The sequence below is a fragment of the Psammomys obesus genome, unplaced genomic scaffold (assembly GCF_907164565.1).
Source record: "Psammomys obesus unplaced genomic scaffold, mPsaObe1.curated_primary_1811, whole genome shotgun sequence".
Classification (NCBI taxonomy): Eukaryota; Metazoa; Chordata; class Mammalia; order Rodentia; family Muridae; genus Psammomys; species Psammomys obesus.
The window spans coordinates 14,237,811-14,263,662 of NW_026596051.1; the positions used below are offsets into that span (position 1 = coordinate 14,237,811).

The 25,852-nt window shown below is 46.3% G+C and overlaps 1 protein-coding gene across 1 annotated transcript in view; it reads left to right on the forward strand.

Moving 5' to 3' along the window:
- The first annotated feature begins 3,479 nt into the window (after positions 1-3,479).
- Kremen1 (kringle containing transmembrane protein 1) overlaps positions 3,480-25,852 on the forward strand; it is a 57,304-nt gene continuing 34,931 nt past the window's right edge. The window contains exons 1-3 of the mRNA XM_055624050.1: positions 3,480-3,567; positions 13,786-13,948; positions 18,858-18,949. Coding sequence (XP_055480025.1) covers positions 3,480-3,567; positions 13,786-13,948; positions 18,858-18,949 — 343 coding nt within the window. The remainder of the gene's footprint in view (positions 3,568-13,785; positions 13,949-18,857; positions 18,950-25,852) is intronic.

The window sequence follows — 25,852 nt, forward strand, 5'->3', positions numbered from 1 at the left end:
CCTGGACTCACTTTGTAGACCAGGCTGGCCTCTAACTCACAGAGCTCTGCCCACCTCTGCCTCCTGATTACTGGAATTAAAGGCATGTGCCACCACACCCCACCAAGAGAAGAGGTACATTCTTGCTGGGAATGACAATACCAATCCTAATGCTCAGAAAAGCTGAGGCAGGAGAATCAACAGTTTGAAGCTAACCTAGGCACATAACAAAATCCTGTCTTAAAAAGGCGAAAATGGAGGCTAGGCTTGGTGGTGCACACTCATAATCCCAGTACTTGGGACCAGGACCAGGAAAGCCACCCGTCGTGGATGAAACCCATCAGTCAAGCCTCTGCCACACCCCCTAAACCACCACAGCGAGAAATCGCACCGGCAGGTACAGAGGAAAAATCCCAGCACTCAGAAGGCAGAGGCAGACGCATCTCTGTGAATTTGAGGCCAGCGTGGTCTACAAATCGGGTTGCAGGACAGCCAGGACTGTTACACAGAGAAACCCTGTCTCAAAAAACAAAACAAAAAAGAAGTTAAGTGTGGTGACATCCACCTATAATCCCAGTGTCCCCCAACAGGAGGATCAGGAGTTCAAGGCTGGCCTCCTTATATAGGAAGTCTGAGATTAGCCTGAGTTGCATGAGACCCTATCTTGAAAAAGACGAACATTTTCTATTGTCCACATCTAACTTCCTTTAGCATAGTGTATAACAGTCTATAAACCTGCATAGAGTGAGGATGGCTATGATTTCCTGTCTTTCTTCTTCCTTTTAAGATTGTCAGATTAAGCATAGGGTGCCCAGTTGAATTAAGGTTCAGGTAAACACAAAATAAAGTTTTCGTTTCGGTGCGCCTCACTCACTGTTCAGGACTACTTATAAGAAACTAAACTGTTGGTTTAGGGGAGAAAAAATGCTCTGCTTTTCAGTCCTGAGTGTAGAATTCAGGACCCTGCATAGGCTAGGCAAGGGCTCTGCCACTGAGCTACATCCTCAGTCTTTACCTAATGTTTATCTGAAATTCAGGTGTAACTGAGCATCTTGTGCTTTCATTGGCTGAGCCTGGGACCTACTCCAAGATCTGTGAACATGAGACTCTCAGCTTTGGACAGTCAGAGTTATTCTCTTGGCAACACTCTGTCCTCAGTCCTGCTGCTCTGGATGTCTACTGGTGACAGCACTGCCAATTGTCCTACTATAGATCACCTCAGGCTGGGTTTTTGCAGCTCTTCCAATCCTTCCGCCTGGCCTAGATCACCGCTAGGCTGAGCCCTTCCTTTCTCTCTAACCGGTCTCCATGGCCAGCATTTCTGAAACACAGCTCTTGAGTTGGACTCTTGTGTTGGGCTCAGTTAACAAGGGCCTATCAAATGCCCACTGAATGCCAGCATCTTTCACTAGGACTTGTTTGTCCCTGTGCCAGATCGCAGGAGCCAGTAGCTGTTGCTGGAGGGTTTACCTTGATGATGTGTCCAGAGATAGCCTGTCCACCTGCCAGTTAGCCTCCTCCTCAGGAGCTCTGCTATTGTTTGTCCATTCTATATCAGCTAAAGGCAGCTGAAAAGCCTGGCTTCCATGGAACAAGGACTGCACTCTCCAGGACTCCATTATTGGAGAACTTTCTGCTCATCTGACATTAAAAGTAGGTCACAGGCAGTGCTGATAAAACTTGTCTGAAGGCTGGGTTTTATTAGTTCATTTTATTGCTTTTCAGTCCAGTTGAGAGCTTTAGACAGTCAAAATAGGATAGCAGTTAATGGGCCAAGTCACTTGCCTAACATGAGCGAAGCCCTGATTCAGGACTGCAAAGAAAAAAAGAGAAAGGACTGCTCACATGACCACGAGGCAAGGAATAGATGCCAACCAGGTGTTTCCTGCTTAGAGCAAACTGAGAACATAAAAATGGCTCTGTTGGCAAAGTATTGGCCCAGCATACACAGAGTCTTGGGTTTATTCCCAGCACCGAGTAAAACATGCTGCCATGGGACACACCTGTAATCCTGTCACTTTTGAGGTAGAATCGGGAAGGTCAGATGTTCCAGGTCATTCTTGTCTGCACAGTGAGGTCAAGACCAGCCTGGGCTACATAAGACTGTCTTAAAAAAGCAAAGGGGCACAGAGGTGGCCTTATCTATTACATTTATCTGTCTGTCTGTCTGTCTATTTGTTTCTTTGTTCATTCATAGACAGAATCTCATGTAGCCTAAGCTGATCTTGAACTATATAATTAATTGTCCCAGTGCTGCTTTCTGAATGCTGGGACTGTAGGTGTGAATCACCATGCCTGGTTTATTATTAAATCAGGGTTAGAACCCAGAGCTTCAGTTACCAAGGAGCTTCATCCTCAGCCTTACTTTGTTTTTTGAGACAATGTGTCACTATGTATCAGAGGCAAACTTAGTTTGCCGTCCCCCTACCTTGGCCTCCTGAGTGCTGGGATGACAGGCATATGGTGTGCCAGGGATTTTTAAATTAGTAACTATTTGACTTTCAAGTACTTGATTACACAAAGCTTCCTGGAACTTCTCAGAGGTGATTGCAAGGCAGTCAGAAGGCTGATCCACAGACAAAGGAACTGGGGTACTTGGTTGTGTAACAGATTCCCCCCAGCTATGCATTTATGGTCTCCCCTCATTTCACAAACATAAACAAAAACAGCTTTTTCTTCGAGCTGCCAGTTGTGGATGATTCAAAGTTAGGCTGTCTGAGACGGTCAGTGGGAGAGCGTGTGCTTCGCAGTACTGGCTTAGAAGTTCAGTCTCCTGCAGAAAAAAAATAAAGCATGGAAGTGGCCAGAGCTCAGGGGCTCTGACGAAGCCCCTGATTCTCCACTAATGAAGTGGAGTATTGAAAATTGTTGTGCTCTGGTTTTTAGTTTTGGTGGGGAGTGTGGTAGCGATGGGGGCTCATGCATGAGAGGTTTTCTGCTCACTGTGTAGCTGAGGACGACCCTGAGCTCCCGATTCTCTCTTGCTGGTGTTGAGATTGCAGATGTACACCATGTCACCAGGCAGTTTTGAGTCGAGGTCTCACTCTGTAGCCTGAACCAGCCTTAAACTCCCGCCTCGTCTTCCCAAGCACCACAGCAGCAGACTGCTTGCCTAACAAGAGTGTTGCTCTTTAGCTTTTCCAGGGAAACAAACAAATGTCTGTTTTCCCAGGTAGGGCACCAGGGACAATTCCGTCAAACCCAGCTGGGAGAATGAGTGAGTTTATTGGGCCTGTGTATAGGAGTACAGATGACTCCCAAAAGAGCCTCGCTGTAGAACAGTCCCATTCCAGCTACCGTTTGTCACCTCTCAGAGCTGCACCACTAACCTTCCACCTCCTACGCACTCCTGCATTTCCCCAGAAAAGTGCAGCTGGGCTGGAATTACGTGCAGCACCTTCTGTGAAGGAATGTCAACAGGCCCAATCTTGTGAGGGTGTCTTACAGGTAATCACAGCTGCTCCGATTGACATCCTTAACAGTCATGTCATACTTGGAGGATGGGGCATGACAGCAGTGGGGATCCTGGCTGGACCCGCAAAATCAAAACAAAAGGTGAAATGCTTGAGAAGCTCACCGGCACCTCAGGTGGGTCACCAGGAACCTATGATCTGCTTAGGGCCCTTCCTTCAGGAGCGTAGCTCTGTCAGCCCTAGCCCAGCAAGCAGCTCACCCAGCTTTTTGAGTTTAGAGTTTATTTTTGTTTTGTTTTTTAGTTGTTAACGGAGATACTGTCTATCAGAAAGCTGAATTCAGAGCTTGAAAATGTCATGTTTACTATTTCCATATGTGAAAACTTTTTCGGGTGAAATTTGATTTCAAGATAGGACAGGCTATTAATAGATAAATAGCTCAAGTAGTAGTACATCATAGTGCTCACATATTACATGAATAATTAAATGGTTCATATCATCAGTCAAGCAGGCCCACATAGTACCTTGTGGTGCTTACATGTTGCATAGGTAAATAAATGGTTCAAAGTGCATAATAGAAGTCCTTTTGGCTCTGACAGTAAAGTCCCTCAAGAAACTTTGTACTGAACGAAATGTCTCAGGACTCTGCTGAGCAGGGAACTTCTTACTGCCCTTCTTTTTTATTATTTATTATTTATACAATATTCTGACTGCATGTGGGCCTACTGGCAAGAAGAGAGCACCAAATCTCATTATAGATGGTTGTGAGCCACCATGTGGTTGCTAGGAATTGAACTCAGGACCTTTTGACGAACAGCCTCTTAACCTCTGAGCCATCTCTTTAGCCCCCCTTACTCCTCTTCTTAAACTAAGGCTTGTTTAATCTCTGTGTACGCTAGGAGCTTCACTGATGCTAAGCTAGTGCAGAAACTGCCTGGGCTGAAGGCAGGGCTGATGGACAGTGAGTGTGCTCAGCATGTGTGAGGCTCAGCGGTTTCACCTCAGCCCACCAGAGGAAAGGCACTAAGCGAAACCCCAGTGTCTTCTGTGTATCGGGGAGATGATTTTATGTGTTCACAACACTCTAATAAGTGGTTCTCAACTGTGTGTCTCAACCCCCGGGGAGTGGATATCAGATATCCTGCCTATCAGATACTACATTATGATTCGTAACAGTAGCAAAATTACACTTACAAAGTAGCAACAAAGTAGTGTTATGGTTGGGGTCACCACAACATGAACAATGGTAAAGGGTCTGAGCATTAGGAAGGTTGAGAAGCGCTGCCCTAAATGCTAAGAAGAAATTTCTCATGCACTATGGCTTTCATAGTGGCTGTTCCTGGCAAAAACATGTGTTCACAGCAACACCCATAGCGTGTTTCCCAGTGGAGCCCAGTGGGTGGGAGGGAAGCACACTCCAGATGAGAGCCAGATGGGATAGACCATCACCCAAGCCACCTTCTCTACTTTGACAATTTTTTTTTTTTTTTTAGTTTTTAGTTTTTTCATTAGTTTGTTTTTGGCTAGGATTTTGACTATCCTAGAATTTATGTAAATCCTCCTGCCTCTGCCTCCTTAGTGCTTTGAACGAGAGAGAGAGAGAGAGAGAGAGAGAGAGAGAGAGGAAAAGAGAGCTGCTGTGGTGCTTCTGTAGGAAGTCAGATGACAACTTGCTGGAGTTGGTTCTGTCCTTCAACCCTTTGGGGTCTGAGTATGAAGCCTAAGCTATTAGTCTTGGCCTCAGTCACCTTTACCAACTGAGCCATTCACCAGCCCTTGGTTTCATTTAGTTGGGTTTTTTTTTTTTTTTGGGGGGGGGGGGAGGTGCATGGCGGGCGACTCAAGACAGGTTTTTCTGTGTAGCCCTGGTTGTCCTGGAACTTACTCTGTAGACCAGGCTGGCCTCGAACTCAGAGATCCACCTACCTCTACCTCCCGAGTGCTGGGATTAAATGTGGGTGCCATCACCGTCCAGCTTGATTTTGAAATTTTTGTTTTACGTATAATAAGAGCTCTGTGTGCCATCTTCTGAAGCTCGCCCTCTGCCCTGTGCTTACTGTAGGCCGTGTCTCTCGGAATGCTTCCTTACAGTATGTCATCTCTTGTAGAGAAGACTAAATTGGAGAGCCAGATAGAAAAATTCAAACTCCCTTCCACAAGTATGCATCCTTAAGCTACCATTAGCATCTTGCTCAGGTGAGGCAGGAGTTTAAGGGAGCCTAGGCTACAGAGTAAGTTCCAGGTCAGCCGGAACTACATAATGAGATCCTGTCTCATAAAAACAACATAAATACAAGTTCAGCTAAGATAACCTGGGGAAGCATGGTCTTTTCTTTCTGTTACTTTGATATTGTATATGTATCTCCAGCATGAGCTGGAGATTGAACCAGAGTTTCATAAATTCTCAAAAGGTGGCCGACCACTGAGCCACAACCCCAGGTCCCTGTATCTGTCTTTAAGAGTATTGTCTCCTTAAAATGAAAAGGAAGCTCTGTAAGGTATTTTAATAGAAAAGCTGCTGATGCCTAAAAAATTACAGTGATTATTTAAGCGCTTACTCTACTTTGGGCAGAAGTGCAGCTTGTCCCGCGGTCACTTTGCAAAGTTAATATGTTATCCAAGAACATAATACATGATGAATGATCGTCTAGAGTAAGATGGCTACAAACTTGGCTGGTTGAGTTTATAGTTCTTGACAAGAAGCTAAGAAGTATTTATTATAAAACAGTATGCTAGTAATGATTTTAGAGTGGTTTCCTTTTTTATTATGGGAAATTGAGAAATGTACAAAAATAGTCTAGAAAAGCCACAAATACCTATTGTCTAGGGCCACAGTTCCCAACTGTAGCCACTGTTATTTCATTCTCCACCCTCCCCCGCAGCACTGAAGGTATTTTGTAACACATCTCAGATATCAGATCATCTCATCTCTAAATGTTCCAGTCCTCATCTCTAAGTGATAAGAATTCTTTTACATATATATATTTATTTAATTACACTGTACACTGCCATTATGGAAAATAGAGATGTGGCAATTCCCTGATGTCAGCAAACCTCTGGTAAGTGTCAATGCCCTCATTTCTCCTCAGAATTTTATTTATTTATTGAAGCAAAGTTGGAGTTTACTAAAAAAAATGGTTTTAGATGGGCATGGAGGCTCATGCCTATCCCAGTACTCAGGAGCCCGAAGCAAGAGCATTGCCACACTTTGAAAACTAGTCTGGGCTGTATAGCAAGACCCTGTCTCAGAAACTCTCAGATTTTGATGGAGATTCAAGTACAGGCGTTAGAAGAAAAACATTTAAAAAGGCAGCAGCGTGACCCGAGGGCAATCAGGCTTCTCAAGAGAGTGGCCTCAGCGAACAAGTGCCTGCTCTGGCCCAGATCTACAGGCGCATGTAAGCCTTAGCCTCTGCTAATCCTTCCCTTCCCTTCTCTTCCTTTTCATTTGTTTCGTTTGTTTGAGACAGAGTCTTGCTGTATGGCGCTGCTGGACCTGGAACTCAGAATGCAGCCCAGGCTAGTCCCAAATTCACAGCAATTCTCCTGCCCTTATTGGAATTTAAGTATGTCTAACTGCCTGCGTTTTTATTGTTATTTTGCTTTGTTTTTTTTTTTCTTTGTTTGTTTTCCTTTTAGATAACTTACATGTTAAAGATGTAGCTTTCTGTAAGTAGAAGGAAGACCTAAGTGCCACATGAAAAGGGCCTAATAGGAGGCAAGTGCTATGCTTCTCTGTGTGACCCTAGAATTCTTACCTCCAATAGAGAGAGGCATGAAGAACTGCACGATGGTAAGCCTGGAAGGGAACTTCAGCCCAAAGTCTTTCCTATTCAAGTCACCCCAGACTTTTGAATCTTAGTTTTGTTTTCTTAAACCTTGGGAACTGTAGCTGTTTTGAGTTGAGAGTAAAAGGGGATCAGGACCTTCTGAGCCAAAACCTCTCATGAAAAACAAAGAAGTGAAGGCCAGTATCTGGGATTTTTCAAATCATGCAGCATCAGCTATTTATCTAGGTGTCATTTTCCTTTCCTTCTAGCGACTCTCAATATGTCCCGCGTGTGTAGAAGGGCTTTCTGTCCCCTTAACTGTCTTCTCCCTCCTGTAAATCTGATAGCCTCCCTCCGTGAGATTGCAGAGATCTGTTCTTTTAAGAGCTGCTGGGCAAAGCTGGTGGGGGAGGGGTGTCCTGTTGTGTCCTCAGTGGTGGTGTGTGGAAGAAGGTCGGGGACTTCCCAAGGTCACATGTCGCTTTACCACAGGGTCACTCTTGGTGCTCTGGAGTATCTGAAGGCAAAGGGCAGCTTTCCTGGGAGCACAGGCTTGGAAGATGTCCCCTCAAGTCCCCACATTAGCCAACATTCCTCAGAACAGCAGGTGTTGTGTGGCCATTTCAGAATACTGGCATGCTTTCCTCTGAGTTTTTGTAGTTCTAGAAACTATCCATCTACCAAATTTTATAGATATTTTAAAAACAGAAAGACTGGCAAGAGGGGTCTGTAGGCACTTGCCACTAAGCTGATGACCTGATTCAACTCCCATAACCCACAGGGTGAAAAGAGAGAACTGAGGCTGCAGGTTGTCTTCCAACCATCACACGTACACCACGACACAGTTACGTCCACACACGTGCACACACAGAATACATAAATAAAACTACAGTTTAAAAAGCCCAGAAGATATTCTCATCAGAATATGTTCTCTGGTATCTTGTTTTAAATGCTGGAGTTGGTAGCCAGACAAATTGGCTCACACTTATAATCCTAGCACTTGAGAGACCAAGGCAGAGAGGGCTGCCTTGCTGAGCTTGAAGCCAGTCTGTGCTAAAGTGTGAGGCCTTGACTCAAAACACAAGAGTCAGGCATGGTTCCAAAGCCAGTACCTCAGCACTTGGGAAGCAGTGACTGAAGGATCAGGGGTTTGAGGTTAACTTGGCTGTGTATCAAGTTCAAGGCTAGCCTGTGCTACATGAGACCCTGTCCCAAAGAAGTGTAGCTATTTTTCCATATTGATTTCTTTTTCATCCTCTCTTCCTTTTGTTTGACACAGTCTTTCTGTGACACAACTCTAGACCAGGCTGGCCTTGAGCTCAGAGAGATCTGCCTGTTTTTACTTCGTGAACGATGGGATTAAAGACATGAGCCACCATGCCCAGCTTGCTTCCACATTGATTTCAAAGTAGGCTAAAACTAGCCTGATTGTTTTAGGGTCGGTAGAGATGCTTAGCCATCCCACACAGAACACAGACTTAAGTTTGGTGGATTAAAAGAAACATGGACTTTCACACGTGTCACATAGAAGTACGACTAATTCTACCAGAAAATCAGTAATGTCATAAATCCCTATGAGAAAAACATTCTTTCTCAATATCATGTAGTTTGGACAAACTACAAACATGTAGTATATTAGGTGTTTATGTTGAGACACAGGCTTCTGTAGCCCAGGTTAGCCTTGAATTTACCCTGTAGTTGAGGAGGAACTTGAACTAAGCACTCTGCCTCCACCTTCTAAGCCCTGGGTTGGCTTCTATGAGAGAGGGTCTCGCCATGCTGTCTGGACCCGCCTGGAAGCCCCAGTGCTTCTCCTGCCTCAGCGCCCTAAGTGCTGAGGTCATAGGCATGGGCCTCCACATCCATCTTATAAGCAGTTTCCTTTTACTGCAGCAAATGTCTGAGATCACCAACCAAAAGGACAGGCTTATTTGGGGTCACATTTGAAGGCTCTAGTCTGAGGTCTGTTGGCCTTGTTGCTTTGGTACATGGGGCAAAGCAATAGTACAGGGAAAAGGGAAAGTCCTCAGATACCAGGCCTCAGTGACCAGTGCTTCCTTCCCCATGATGAATGCCACTGTGGACTCTAGTTTGCCATGGCAGCATTTGCAGGTGTTTCTTCTCTAAGTAGCAGCACCCATTCCCTTGATGCACACAGTGTGGCCTCAGGAATACCCTGTGACTTCTAGAAGGCCCAGAGAGCATGCAGGCCTCTCCTTTCTCTTGTGATGGTTCTGGTGGGTTAACTGCTTTGGGATAGTTTGGGGTACATGTTTTGTGTGTGTTTGTTCTGTGGCTTTATGAGATACTCTTTGTCTACACACCTGGCCCAAAGCTTGTTGGCTTTTGTAGTTTTACACAGGATTGTTTCTGTTTTGTTTTGTTTGAGACAGGATTTCTCTGTATCCCTGGCAGTCTTAGAACTTACTCTGTAGATGAGGCTGGCCTCTGCCACTGCCTCCTGAGTGCTGGGATTAGAGTTGTATGCCATCACACTTGGCTTACACCTGAAATTTGAAATGCAGCACATGTGTTTTTGTGTTTTCTTCGTAAGTGTGACTCTTGAATTATGTAGTTTAAGTGGGATATACAAATGAAGGTATGTTTTAGCACACTGACAGCTGGATTTTGATCAGAGAACAATTTGCTCCATTTCTTTCTTTCCTCACTTCTTTTTTCCTTGCTTTGATGTGTGTGCACTCAAGTGTGGACCTATGTTGTGTAACCCTCAAGACCCTGCCTGTCCTGGCCTTGCTGGCCCTTCCCACACTCACCCGCCTGTCAGGGAGGAGCCGCAGCTTTCTGGGCACTGTGCTGCTGGCCAGGGTTTGTCCTCCTCTTGCCCTGCCCACAGTGATCTCCCTACTCTTCTCCAGTGAGTTCCCTCACACCTCTGCTCAGATAGCCAGCCACTTCTGTCCAGGCCCGGCCTGACCCATCTGTTTCATGCCACTGACCACTGTCTGATATTGACTTGGGTTTATGAACCTGTGTTCCCTGTTCTATAGAAACAACGAGAATCCACTGTCCATTCCCTGTAGGTCTGGGAAACCGTAAGGACTGAATAAATGTTGAATTAATTCGTGAATGGTGGTGCAGGCGCGTAAGGTATTGGCTTTCTTGCCTTTACTCATTCTCTTTTACTGAAAATGTGAATATGCAAGGTACTAAGTGATTTTCTTTGATTTTGAGCCTCTCCTTGCCTATCTAGACAAAGCTTATGTTAATTTCATAGCAGTAGGGAAGGGTCCTCATTACCTCGTCCACACCCTGATGACATCAAGATGTACAGATAACTTTCAGTCCAGAGCGCTGTTTGTTTTTCTTGTCTTTTCCTCACCATTGACATGCACTAGGCAAATCTGGTTTTAAAAAAAAGTCATTAAAAATCTAGTAGGCTCATTTAGAGTAGATCAGAGAACCTCCTGAGTGGGCTCCCACTCCTGTGATCTTAATGCTTGAGAGGTAGGCGCAGGAGCCCAAGGTCATTCCCAGCTGCATAGTTAGTTCTAGGCCAGCCTGAGCTACCAGAGATCCTGTCTCAAAAAAAAAAAAAAAAAAAAAAACTGAACCAGAAAAGACTTCACTGCCGAATTCCTGCTGTTAAATGTCGTCTCAACCCCATTCATGGCACATTCTTTTGTGTTACAAATAAAATCATCTGAACCCTTGGGAACAGGACCCACGGCTGAGGCCATTGGTTGTTACAGCCTGTTTTGATGGCTTGTGAGTCACTGGCCTTTTTTGTTTGCTTGCTTGCTTGTTTGAGACAGGGTTTCTTGCAGCCCAGGCCAGACTTTAACTGACTTTGTAGCCAAGGATGACCTAGACCTCCTGCCCCTCCTGCCTCGTCTCCCAATGCTACGATGCTTGACACTTGCTTTTTGTTGCTTTCATTTTTTGGTGTTTTAGATTTGGTTTTCTTTTTATTTGTGTGTATGTGTTTGTGCGTGGGATTATGCCATGTGTGTGCTGGTGCCTGCAAAGGCTGGAAAGGACATTGGACTCTCTGGATCTGGAATTGCAGGCAGTTGTGAGCTGCCCCATCTGGGTGCTGGAGGCCACCTCAGGTCTATATTTAATGTAGGCAACATAACGTATGTTATGGAATGCTATGGTTATATAGCTTCAAACTCTCAGACACCCACCTGCCTCTGCCTTGGGAATACTGGGAGCAAAGGTGTCTAGCAGCACACCCAGCCCTGCAGCATAATGTTTTTGATGTCTAAAAGATTAGATAGGGCAAAAAGATTTTAACACAGCCATTAAAATTGTAGCCACTGACAGAGGTTGGTGTGATATTCGTAGAATCATCTAGTCTTGTGACTTCAAAACTGATTAGACAACAGACTTCCCTAGGTCAGAATGGGCTCTGGTGTGGAGCACCCCGTGCACAGGTCCCCTCCTCCCACCCCTTCGAATATAGTTGTCCCTTGGTACCTGTGCGGTATTTGTTCTGGCCCCTGAGGGCACCACAATGCATGTACTTGTCACCTCCACGCCCTTCACACGCTCTAAGTCATCGCTAGATTATTTAGAATACCCAAGCTGTTAGAACGCTGTGTGAGTAGCTGTCAGATCTTAGTGCTCAGGGAGTGACCACCAGGAGGGTGGCGGTGGTGGTGGGGGGGGGGCTTGTTGAGTCGGTGAGCTTGCAACCTGGATTTAGGGCCAAATGTATTTATAGCCCTCGTGATGGTGAATGTTGTGGACAAAGGAAGGAGGCAGAGACCAGCACAGATGGGAAGGGGCTTCTGAGGAGGCAATGTTGATCTTGCAACTGAAAATACTAGAGGCAGAACAGTTGGGCAGGAAATGGAAGAGTGTGTTCCCAGGATTAAAAGTAGACCAGTGTGGCTTGACCACACTGAGTGACTAAGAGAAGAGCTGGGCTTACAGCAGAGAGGCCTCAAAAACACCCCAAGACAAACCTTCCTTCTCCTGGGACCTTTGAGTTCTGTGTGGAGAGTGGGTCCTGGAACTGAAGAAGAAACGGTGAGAACTGACTGCTCCCTCCTGATCAATGGAACCAAGACCGAGGTGCTAAGCTGAGGAGGGAAAGGAAGTCATGCAGTCACGTGGAAGTAGGGTGAAGAAGACAGGAGAGAAAGGAGGCCTGGGGGATGTGGTTGAGTGCCCTGGCTGCCTCCTGTGTAGAGGGGTGTGCTAAAGCAGCTTGCTGCACGCTTAAACACTGTTCAAGACTAGAACTGATGAGAATGGTGGGATTCACCCACCGTCACAGCCGGTCAGCAACCCAAGATGGGGAGGCAAAGCCAAGCCCTTGGTCTGGGTCTGTGAGTCTCCACTGAATTGCCATCGCCTATCACCCTTGAGCTTTTTGTTAATGCAGACCCCTAGGAGAAAGCCCTCGTGGTACTTGGGGACTCACGCTTAATAAGTGAATGTTGCACCAGGCATGTTAAGTTGCTATGGTTTCCCATGTCTCCTAGAATTCCAGGTTACGTGAGCTATCTATAAGTGGTGCCGTTGCAGACAAAACACAGAGCCTAGCCGGTGTGCCTGGAAGAAAGCTGTTCTATGGACGGATTCTAAATAGTCCAAGAAATGTCTTCTGGAGGAGAGCTGTGCTCCTGCTCTCTACATGCCTGTTAGTCTAGAGCAGGCGTGTGCACTTTCCAGTGGGAGGCGGCATCCCGTCCTCATTCCCGGAAGTTACAGGTCACTGTGTGCCTGGAGAAAGAAAGCAGGAAAGCGCAGGATGTTGGTGTCACTCCCCTAGACTGTCAGGGTTCTAGTGATACATCTTAGAGAAGTGTTTGAAGTGCTTCTATCTGTCAGTTTCAACTAAGCTAATTTTTAAAAATTGCTCTTTGTACTCTGCCTTTCTCATGAACCTCTGTGGGTTTAATGCATACAAGATGTGGGAGGAAGCCTGGCAGGCTCAGTCCCATCCCCCAGAGTCTGAGAACAGATTTTAGAAGAGCATGATTGCACCTGCAAGATTTGTCATTTCATACAGTGGGACCTGAGACCATTTTCTCCATGTTTTCTAGGAGATCATTTCAGGGTGAGGTGAGAGAAAGTGCCAGCCCTGCCCTCCATCTCCCTCTGTTCTGCTGCACCTCAGACAAGGCAGGGAGGACTGTTCCTCATTACCAGGGAATGTGAGTCATTCCCAGATTTGTGTGATTGGGATTCCAAAGCATTGCTGTATCCGATGGCCTTATTAAATCCAAGTGTCAGTTCAGCTTTTCAGACTGTAGGGGAGCGCTCAGTTACAGCTGGTGACCTGGTTCTAGTTAACACAGAGACGAGAGCAGGCGAGAGCAGTGGCCCCCTCCGAGTGCCCAGAATTCCCTGTGCATGGCTGTGAGCAACTATTCTAGACTTAGGGTGCCCTGGCTCCCTTCATGAACTCCACTACACTTCAGCTCTGTGTGTCTATCCTCACTGGGACCTGTAGACTAAAGTGCCCCCACAAGCTGGTGCCAACAGTCAGTGTTGCACCTCTGCAGACCCGCTCGGCCCAGTGAGCCGCCAAGGGTCTAGCAAAGCACCATCCACTTCTAGCTTGGTCCAAACAAAACACATAAAACTCACCAGAGAGGGGGAGACAAGAAATGTTGCCAGAAAATTAGGATGCTGTTTTTTCCTCCTAGAATGTTTCACAGCCAACGGTGCAGATTATAGGGGAACACAGAGCTGGACGGCACTGCAAGGCGGGAAGCCATGCCTATTCTGGAATGAGACTTTTCAGCATCCGTACAACACGCTGAAATATCCCAATGGGGAAGGAGGTCTGGGTGAGCATAACTATTGCAGGTAAGATGGGACCATAGTGCTCCGAATTATTTCCGGTCTCTTCTTCCAGCTCCTTCTGGCCTGTCTCACAACTGGAATGCTTACTTGTTTCCTGTTGGCCAACTCAGAGAACCCTAGCACTGTTTGTTTGTTTGTTTGTTTGTTTGTTTGTTTTTAATGAACTAATTGGAGCTGGAGAGATGGCTTAACAGTTAAGAGCACTTGCCGCTCTTCCAGAGGACCCAGGTTCGATTCCTAGCACCCACATTGGATGGAGCTCAGAACAGTGTGTAACTCCAATTCTAGGGGATCTGACACTTCCTTCTGGCCTCTGCAGGCACTGTACATGGTGCACAGACAAACATACAGTGAACACACACACACACACACACACACACACACACACATACAAGAAATGCAAATAAATAAAGATGAATCAGTCTTTTCCTCTGTCTGTCTTTCTCTGTCTCTTTTTTTCTCCAACTTAGTTTGCTTTTGTACTGGTTTTCAGAGCAGTGTCCTATCTGGTCACTCTCTTGTCTCTTTGGAAGGATTTTCTCTGGTAACCCTCCCACCAGTGGGCATTTCATGGGCTTCAAAGCTGCTGCTGATGTTCAGACCATCTGGGACCCAACCCTCCCTCTACCATGTTACTTAGACTGTACTATTTTTTTTTAAGATTTATTTATTTATTATTTGTATATTATTCTGTCTACATGTGAGCCTGCAGGCCAGAAGAGGGCACCAGATCTCATTACAGATGGTTGTGAGCCACCATGTGGTTGCTGGGAATTGAACTCGGGACCTTTGGAAGAACAGCCAGTGCTCTTAACCTCTGAGCCATCTTTCCAGCCCCCTTTAGACTGTACTTGAATTCTTGGATTCAGGTAACTCCACTCTTTATCATCCAAAGCAGCTGGGCTCCAGGCATGCACCACTGTTCAGGCCCCAGCAGGGATCTCTAACCTTACTCCATGGTCTTCAGATGTGTCTTTAATGCACCACTGTTTAGGCCCCAGCAGGGATCTCTAACCTTACGCCATGGTCTTCAGATGTGTCTTTATGGTTTTCTGTAGGAGGTGAGCCACAGCTTTGATCCAGTTCTCTGGAGGCCAGGGAGCTAGCTGGCCCAGGGGTTTAGAGAACCTAACTAAATGCTGGGCTGTTGTGAAAGCCTACCTGTCATGCTAGTGCTCAGAAGGCAAGAGATGCAATTCCAGGAACATGCTGGCACCTAGACTAGCCATATGGCTAACTTGAGTTTAGTGAGAGACACTGTCTCAATAAATAATGAGACAGTGAAGATAATAATGAAATCGATGAAGAAAGCCTCCCAAGTCAACCTCATACCACCACATATATAATACATTTAAACACATTAAATACATTTAAACACACATATACATTTAAACACACAAACATATATGTATACACACACACACACACACACAAGCAGGCAGAAAGATAAAAATGGAATTACAAGTATGTAGAAACCAGATAAAAAATTCCAAGCACCTTTGTTTATACCTTTCAGCTACTTACACCCAAGATCATGATGACATGACTCAGGGTTCAGCAATGTGGTGAATTTAATCATTCTCGGGACAGGTGTGCCGGCTGCTTCCAAGACAAGGAAGACTGGTTTCAGAGCCCTGCTCTGGGTTCCACACTGTTCCTCTGCTCTCAGCCATGGGGCTCTGTGGGCCCAGCTGGGCCAACACATTCATTTCTGTGTTGTGTAGGTCGCTCTGTTTGCCTTCTATCCTCCACTAACACTCTAGGCCTTCGTGGCTGTCTTGACATTACCAGACTTATAGTCCATGTTTTTCTTTTATTTTTGTTTTGTCCTTCTCTTCAGCTCTTCACATCCCCTCTACCCTAACTTGCATCAACTGACTGACTGTCCTCCGTGCTTGCTGCTGCTATTGCTTCACTCGTCATTGTAAAAGTTAGCTCCCATCCAGCCATGGTTGAGTGTGTTCTTAATCTCGGCACTTGAGAAGTTGTGGCAAGAAGATCTAGGAGAGTCCAAGGTCATCCTTGGCTACATAGTGAGTTTGAGGCACACTGGGCTACATAAGATTCTGCCTCAGAACAAAGTAGAAGCTTTACGTAGTGTTTGGATAGCCCTCTTGTTGCTCTTTTCTCCCTGAACCCTACCAGGCAGAGCTTTGGAGTATTATGTGTGCCATCTTTCCACTTTGCTGTCATTTGTATTTTTAAAGACCTATTTTATTATTTTAAATTATGTGTGTGCGGGGGGGGGGGGGGGGTCTCTATGTAGGTACAGGTGTCACAGAGGCCGGGGATGACAGACCCCTGTGGTTAGAGTCACAATCAAATGGTTGTGAGCCAGCCAAGGTGGATGCCGGGAACTGGACTCCAGGTCCACCTAAAGAGCAGGCCATGCCCTCAGCCACTGAGCCATCTCTTTCGCCCCTTTTCAAAGTCTCACACCTTAATATTTTGTATCTTAATAATGTACAGACTGCTGAGGTGGTTTAGTGGGGAAAGGTGCTTGCTGCCAAGCCTGATAACCTAAGTTCAATACTCTGAACCCAGATGGCAGAAAGAGAGGGCCAACTCTCACAAGCTCTGTATGTGTGCCTCAGCACAAGTGTGCCTACAGATAAGTAAATGAACGTTAAATAAAAAGTAAGGAGACAGCTCGGGAGAGTGCTTGCCAAAAATCTGTCTTTGATCCCCAGATCCCACATTAAAAAAAAGCTCTGCACGGTTGTGCTCTTTCAATCCCAACACAGGGAAGCAGAGACAGGCAGCTCCCTTGGGCTTCTGGGAGCTTAGGCAGAGAAATGAGTAAGGGTTTTATTACTGTCTACTGTTTTTGTCTTTGTTTTCTTCTGTGGCCACTTGTTGTCTTCTAAGGTGTTTTTGTTTTGTTTTGCTTTGCTTTGCTGAGAAAATGTTCTGCCACTGTGCTGTTCCTGAGGTGTCTCTCAGTAGGTTTACTCTGTTAATTTCTAAATAAATGTTTTCAAATATCAGAAGAGCTATTTTTAAGTTTGACTTTAAGGTAAATTTTAACTTTCCAATGAGAGCAACAAAAAAATTTTTTTTCCAATTAGATGAGTGCCCATGTCTGCTCAACTCACAGGCTTGCAGGAGTGTACCCATAAGCACACGGGAGGGCTGCACCTGAGGGCTGGGAGCACCTTCCCCCTTAGTAGTTTGGGCTATAGCAATCTGATTTGATGGAATGTACCAGACCTGAATTACCAGTTTATACTTCAGAAGAGAAGGAGGCTGAACTGATGGTATCACATCAGGCCAACCCTCCTCCTTTAGTGCTGCGGAGAAGTAAGGATGGCTTTGCCTGCTCTTTATTAAGCTATTCGGATGCTTTTCAAAATGGCTTTGACATTGACAATAAACACTCGTTGTCTAGGGGTTTTATCCAATACTACATCAAAGCTGAACTCGGAACACAGGAGGAAGATGACGGTGACATTCTGTTTAAAGAAGGGCTTTGTACGAGCTCGGCCACTTTGATTTCTCAGCTGACACCTGACACCATGTTTGCCTTGTGTGACTTTTCAGATCCATCACATCTGAGATGTCTACACGCTATCGAGTGATGAACTGCCTTCTCCTGGCTGGGTCTGAAGTATCTGGATTAGACAGGGAGGCAGAGCCAGGGAAGCGCAGTGTTGCCCCTCACACCTGCCTTCGGGCACAAAAAAAAGAAAGGAATCCTTTGTGCCTGGGAAGCTTATCTTTTAGGCCACACAAAGGGCTTGTCCACTTAAGCTTGCTGTAAAGCCGGGAGGGGGAGGATGGGGGTGTCCTCATGCCCATTTCCTGCCTAACTGAAGTGTCAGGTTTCCAGTATTCTGCTCTAAATAAAGGGGGCTTGGGAAGGGGTAAAGAGAGGCGGGCTTTGCTCTCTGTAGCAGCCCTGCCATTTGTGGAACTGCTTCACCAGTGTCACCCTTTGTTGTCCTGATGTCTCTGCACCAAAACAACCTTGGAGATCATTTACTCCAAGATGTTCTCACTTGGGAACATGGAAATACATCTTTAGAAAACATGATTGTGGGAGTTAGAAGTTCGTGTCCCGGCTGAGAAGCCTCTGCGGGGTCTGTGTGGTGGTGGAGGAGTACGCAGCCCTTCTATCGTGCCTGAGTTAGTCATTCTAGGCTGAGCAGGCTTACCAGCTGAATTTGTGTTGTGTGAATTTATTTGGCTGTTCAGAAACTACACACTTGGGATATTCATTATTGAAGAAGGTAGAAAATAATACCAGAAAAGAAAAAGAAAAACCCTAAAATTGTCAATAATTGTATCATCTAGAAATAAACATTCTTAAGATTTGAAATTAAGCAAGAAATGGTGGCACACACCTTTCATCCCAATGGCAGAGTGTGTCTGTAGGACGGCCAGGGCTGTACAGAAAAACCCTGTTTCCAAAAATAAAAACAAGCCAGGTGTGGTGGTGCACACCTGTAATCCCAGCACTTAAGGAGGCAGAGGTGGGCAGATCTCTGTGAGTTAGAGGCCAGCCTGGTCTACAAAGTGAGTCCAGGACAGCCAAGGCTACACAGAGAAACCCTGTCTGAAAAAAGCAAAGCAAAACAAAAATTGAGATTAAATCTTTTCTCACATGTACCTTTTCCAAGCTCAGGAGGATTGTATTATCTGTAGTTTTATTGTTTGCTTGCTTGAGACAGGGTCTTGCTGTGTGGCCCAGGCTGGCCTGGAACCTGTAGCAATCCTCCTGCCTCAGCTTCTTGGGTGTTGGGGTTACAAGTCTGAGCCACTGTGGCCAGCTCATGTTTTCATTCCTGAGGAGAGAGGACACTGAAATGCACAGCAGTTCCTAGAAGTGATGGGGCCTCGGCACTGGAAAGCTAAGCAGGCCAGGTGACGTGAAGCACAAGCAGCATCTTCAGGGTGTTCTTGCTCCCAACAGAAACCCAGACGGAGACGTGAGCCCGTGGTGCTATGTGGCGGAGCATGAGGACGGCGTCTACTGGAAGTACTGCGATATCCCTGCCTGCCAGAGTAAGGCTTAAGGGCTCGGGGGGGGGGGGGGGGGGGGGCTGAGCACTAAGCTCCTGGGCTGTGGGCTTCCACTCTCTTTGTCGGGGTTCTTAAGAACTAGGAATGTCCAGGTCCGTGGCTCACATTTCCTGGTGCTTCCCAGGTGGGTGAGCTCAACGAAAATTTTCATATTTAGTTGGTTGGTGGTGGCACACACCTTTGATCCCAGCACTTGGGAGACGGAGGCAGGGGGATCTCTGAGTTGTAGGCCAGTCTGGTCTACAGTTCTAGGGAAGCCAAAGCTACACACAGAAACCCTGTCTTGAACACCTCTCCCCACCAAAAAATGAACACGCCAACAGGTACATACACACATAACTTAAAAATAAAGTAAACCTTGGAGGGGTTGTCTTTTGTTTTGTGTTTTGTTTTGTGAGACAGGATTTCACTGTGTAGTCATGGCTATCCTAGAACTCTCTGTACAGACCAGGCTGGCTTCAAAGTCACAGATCCATCTGCCTCTGCCCAGCTTCTAGCTGAGTTTTCCCCTTCTTTATTATAAGCCTGCTACTTGCCCTGTGTGCTTGTCCTCAGGTCAGGAAGCTTGCGCTTGTACTGTGATGTGGAGGTCTTTCTGGGACCTGGGATCATTCTCCCACTGGCCTAGAATGGTCTGTACTGAGGGCTCCAGGGAAGGAGGAAGGCAGAGCCAGCCAGGCCTATGGGCTCACTGCTCCTGCTGTCGCCACTCTTCCAACCTCAGTGTGCTTTAACGCAGGTCTCAAGTTGAGAAAACTGTGAAACCTAGAAGAAAGGGCTCTTTGCTCAGTCTGTTAGCCAGATTTTTAAAATGATAAAACATGTCATTTGGCGGTGGCTGTGTAAAGAAGGGCAGAGAGGAAAGCGGATTTCCCTCGGTCCATTTGTTCTGTACAAAGATGGCCTTTTCCTCGCGGTATATGCCATTCTCTCAGGAAGGACGACAGGATATTTCAGTCTGGGCACTTTTATTTGGAAAGATAATGCTCAGTCCACATTTATAAAGTATAATTCGGGTCAGTAGGAGCTGATTCATGTAGTCATTGAAACTAGATTCAAGAAAAGAAAATTGTGGCAAAAGAATATACCAGCTAGTATATCTCTAACATCCCCAGAGGTCTAAAAATGGAAAAGTAAAAACCATTTCTATCCTTCTAGTCCTTTGATAGCCTTCTCAAATGGTCAGGGTAAGGAGGCTTGCAAATGGTAGAAAGGAAGAGTCAGTGGTCCTGAGGTGGGAGGTTGGACGGTGGGTGGTACCCGGTTTTGTTTTTTTGGGAAATCCTCCAGTTCACTCTGTTGTATGAAACTTCTTTGTCAAGCCAAAGCCCAGACCTCGGGTCACTAATGTGCCTGATCAACACGCGGAGGAAGAGACCATGTGCTGCTGTAGCAGAAGACCTGAGGAGCAGCCTGTGGATTTATAAAGATACAACTTGCCTCTTTTAGGCCACACTTGCCCCTTTTCTGGATGTGGAGTCACTATTTTTATGAATAATACCAGCCTCTATAAAAGTCACTTATTCATGGCTACCATTGGACTTGTCGTTCAGGAAAGGACTTGTAAGATGATCAAGTTCCTGAAAAGTTCGTATCTGAATATCACAGGCCCCATAGGAGGCAGGGAACGGAGCTGGTGAAGTCTCTAACACGGCTTTCCATTTACTCTATTTTACCTGTAGATTTTTATTTTCTTCTAAGATAGCCTCTCACTGTGCAGCCTAGGCTAGACTAGAGCTCAGAACTCTCGTACCTCACAGCCTGCTGGATTCTGAGATTACAGGCACATGCCACACTCCAGACTTAAGATTCTGAAAGTAAATGATGTAATTCTTGAGTGGGTAAATGGTCTGAAAGTGACTTCAGAGGCAGCTGCAGGGCCTAGGAGATGCTCAGCGGGTGAAGACACCCGTGTGCCTGGTAACATGTGAGTCCTGAGGAGAGACCCGACTCCACAGTATTGTCCTCTCATCTCCCACACGTGCCCCCCCCCCCAAAATAAAAAAGACGGCACTAGACGAGCTTTCAAAGATTCTGTTTGGCTGTCTGCGTGAGGGTATGTGCGCATGTGTGCAGGTACCCATGAAGACGAGAGGCACCAGATCCCTCTGAACCGGAGTCAGGAGGTGGCTCCCAGGGACTGAGCTCAGCTCCTCTGCAAGCCCAGTACGTGCCCCTAACCACTGGGCCATCTCTCCAGCCCTTTAAAAACATTTAAAAAGTCAAAGTTTTCTGCACACATCTGATTTGGGTGTGAGGCCCCAGGCATGAAATTTTTACTTTTTTATTTCTGAGAGCTTTTTTTTTTTAATCTACCCAAAAAAATGTTCACCTAGAAATCTAGCTATAAAAATTCATCTTTGATTTAGAAAAACTTAAGGGATGACTCTGATGATATTAATAAATTTCTATTAACTTTAGTAACTACACAGTGGGGTCAGGTTATCTATGCAGCCTCCGGCTGACAGGACCAAACTCCAGCCAGCACTGGATCAGCCCTTGAAAGCATTTTTTTTTTTTTTCAAAGACAAGTTCTTGTGTCCTTCTGTCAGGCCTAGAGCCCCCTATATAGATCAGGCATGCTCTCATGCATAGCTACATTCGTTTTTTTAAAGTAAGGTTTCACACCTTGTGAGATCTTGAGTATGTAGGGTACATAAGTAGAACATTCAGAACATGTGGACTGAATGTGCAGCGTGAGCTCAGCGAGGCTCATGTTGGCCAGCGGCCCCACCACCAAGCAGCATCCCTAACCCTGTAGCTCCTTATGCCAGCTTGTCTGTGCCTGAATTTGTTGTTAAAGTTGGTTATTAAGGCTTTAATTAAGCTTATTACAACTCTTAATTATTACTTAAAGTTGTGAAAACTATTCATTATTGAAGTAGCTATTAAAATTAATTATTAAAGTTTAAAATCATAAGGACCTTAGGAGCCATCAAGATGGCTCCGTGCATAAGGATACGTGCAGCAAAGCCTGCTGACCTGACCTTCGCATTCACATAGTTGAGGACAGAACCAGCTCCTGCCACCTCTCCTCTGGCCTCCACGCCTGCTGTGGCATGCCGGCCCACATGCATGCAGGCACACATGGGTAAATAAATGTAATAAATTATAAGAACTTTAAGAGCCGTTAGCTGTGACAATGGTATTTATTTCTTCCCTTTCTATGTGTGTGGTGCTGGAGAGCCTTGGCACACGCTAGCAGAGTGCTCTACAACTGAGCTTCTCTCCCAGCCCAATGTCTCAGGCTCTGACTATACACAAGACCCCTACCCAGGTGTGGTCTGCAGTCTGGACGCCTATAGGTCCAAGTAGAAGACTGGTACATGAACAATGTGCATGTACACCCATACTTGATAGTAGAAGCAAGGCTGACAAAAGTCACAGACACGAGAGAGGGTATGTGCAGGTGTGGGAGGAGGTTGGGTCACTGGTTGTCAGCAGGACTCTGAGTAGTGAGGCTCTAGATCAGCAGCTCTCAACCTGTGAGGTCACAACCCCTTGAGGTTAGAATGACTCTTCCACAGGGGTCACCCGAGACCATCGAAAAACATAGATATTTATACTCCTATTCGGAACAGTAGCAAAAATTACAGTTATGAAGTAGCAATGAGATAATTTATGGTTGAGGTCACCAGAGGGTGAGGAACTGTATTAAAGGGTCTCAGAATTTGTGAGTAAGAACCACTGCTCTAGACATTCAAGTGGAGAGACAGCCCAGTGGTTAAGAGCACTGGCTACTCTTGCAGAGGACCCAGGTTTGATTCCCAGCATCCACATGGTGGTTCACAACCACCTGTAACTCTAATCCCAAGAAGAGATGTGACACCCTCTCTGGGCTCCACAGACGCACACATGGTACATGGGCAGCATTGCAGACCAAACGCCCGTATGTATTAAACAAATAGAGAAAAATCAAGCTGAGTGAGAGGCTGGCCCCGAAATCGTAACACTGAACTGTAAGAATAATGAAATGGCAGCACACACCATTGATCCCAGCTCTTGGGGATCAGAGGCAGGTGGATCTCTGTGAGGTCGAAGCCAGCCTGATCAACATACCAGCAAGGGCATTTCTGCCACATGGATCTCAGGTCTGTCTCAGCCAGTAACCTCACCAGCTGTTTTAGGGCTCTCTAAGGAACAGAATACACACACACACACACACACACACACACATATGTATATTAAGGGTGGCATACAGGTCATGGTCTGAGTAGTCCAACAGAGGCTACTCCCAGCAGAAAGACTGAAGGCCTGGAAGTTGTTCAGTCTACAAGACTGGATGTCTCAGCATTCAAAGCCAGGTGCTGGAGTCTTAGGAACGTCCTAGAGAGTTGCCAGTTTTCAGTCGATGCTGGAATTCCAGAGAAGTAGGTCCTAAGAGAGTGAAGGGGGTCGTAGGAACAGGACTGGTAAAGTTGCCAGTGAGAGTGAGGAGAAGCAGGCAAACTGGCAAGAGCTTCCTTCCTCCATGGCCTTTTATGTGGTGTGCCACCAGAAAGTATGGCCAAGAGTTAGACTGGGTTTTCCAATCAAGAAAAATCCCTCACAGGTGTGCCCAGCTGCTTGGGTTTTAGTTAATTCTAGGTGTTATGACTGACAACAAAGATTAGCCATCACACCGGCTCAAGTTCCTTTTAACTGAGTGGCACTCTGGTTAGTGAACAGCCCCTGGCTGTTGTTCATTTCGGCCTAAAACAGAATTTGTCGGTTGTGATCTCTTACAAGACTCTGGAAAGCTGCAGACGGCACTATGGCAGTGGTGGTCAAGGCAGGCTCCGCTGTAGGGTATGTGTAGTGCCAGCACTTCTGTGCCATTGATGTCAGCACTGATTCCCATGTTGTTCAGCTATAGCTGAATGCCAGCTGGCATCACATGCTGCGTCCATGTTTTCCTGCTGACTTTGGTAACAGCTACAGAGAGTGTGCCTGCTCCCCTCCCCCCATTCTTCAATAAGAAAATTGAGGCTAGTTGGTTCTGCCACATTCTGGGTCAAACAGGATTTGAATACAGGACTTCAAGGCAGGACTAGTCCCTTTTCCTTCTGGTTCCTTGTAAGCAGCCTTGTTTCCTTGAAAACTGGGGACCCAGGATGGATCTGTGCTACTGTTGAGGTCATTGTTGAGGTTGGGGTGTGCATGTCTGGGAGGGGGTGTTCTTTGGGAATTAAGTAGTATAGAGAAGTATTAAGTTTCCCTTCTTGATATCATGGAAATGAAAGGATTGACTCAGTGATGACAGGACAGGTATGCAGCTCATGCTGCTAGCTCTGCCTTGTTTTCTTCCCTCTGGGTTTGGGAACTCCCAAGCCCTGGGAGCAAGGCAGGCTGCCATGATATCCAGGAAACGTGCTGCACAGCACAGCTGCACTGAGGCTGCCTGGCACTGTGGGAGTTCTCTGCGCAGCTGTTACCATCTGGGAACTGGCTCTGGGGCTTGGACCCTCTGCACAGAATGCTCTGCCAGCCTTGCCTAGGCCTTGGGGTCTTTCCCAGCTTCCAGCTTCCCTGCTGTGTGTTGACGGCCATCTTCTAAAACAATGCTCATTGCATCATTTACATTTTACAGCGAAAAAGAAACCTGTTTTCTTCAGTAGCCAAATCAGTGGCAGAGGCAACACAAATACTATAGGTCTGAAGCGCCTCCCTGTCTTGCCGGCATGGCTGCTTAGCGGTTTCACTCATGTGCACCCATTTAGACTACCCATGTCAGCGTTGTCAGAATCCCGTTGTAATATCATTTGTTGTTCTTGCCTTGTGGCAAGTTTTGTCTTTCCAGCAAGATGAAGCTGTTTGATGATGGGCTGGGATGGCTCTGGAATTCTCAGGCAGTGCAAAGCAAAAGTTAAAGCAGGGTCCCGAGGATTTCACAGGAAGCTGTGGTCACCCTCCACAGGGCCCTGTGTGTCTGTGCAAGGGCACCAGCGGAAGTTAGGGAGATTGCCAAAGGAAGAGAGTGCTTCAAGTCTCCCACCTAGTGCAGGGGGTAGAACAAGTACCAAGCGCTCTTCCTCCTCCCCATGAGGTTATGTCTCTTCGAGGGTGATACAGCCCGAGTGAATGGAAAGCATTCGGGCCTTAGCACCATTGGCGGAGGCACACACACTCACTCCTTCAATGGCTTTAGGCAGAGCAGGTCTTCTCTGAGCCTTCTCCAATTATCATTCCTTCTCGGGCTCTCTTGAAAAAGAGTAAAATGCACACAGCCTCAGGTTTAGGACCTCACTAACAGCAGGCATGGAAGAGTCACAGCTATTGTGTTGGTGTGCACTCCCCGGGAATGGGCCACCCCACCACATGCTCCTGCTGTCTGGTTTCTTGAATGTTTACCCTTGACCTGCTTTTTGTTTCTGTCCACCCTTACCCAGCTACACATGGGGATTGGCATGGTGCCTTTGCTGCAATCAGCCATTCAATAGGTGTGGCACCAGACTCCAGGGTCACAAAAGGACCCCATTGTGGGCTCTGGGTTTTGTTTGTCTTTGTTTTGTTTTGAGACAGGGTCTCATTATAGTCTGGCTGGTCTATCTAGAACTTATTATGCTCACCAGGCTGGCCTTGAAGAGGTCCACCTGCTTCTGTCCCCAGAGTACTGGGATTAAAGGTGTGTGTCACCTTCATGTTTGTTCTTTTTTGTTTTGTTTTGTTTTGTTTTTTCCGAGACAGGGTTTCTTTGTGTAAACCTTGGCTATCCTGGACTCACTGGACCATACTTGCCTCAAACTCACAGTGATCTACCTGCCTCTGCCTCCCGAGTGCTGGGATTAAGGGCATATGCCATCATGTTTGTTCCTATAGTGGAGTTTTATGGTTTCAGGTCCGGTATGGATTCAGGTTTTGGTTTTGTAGCTGATGTTATTTAGTTTCCCATGGGAAATCCAACTT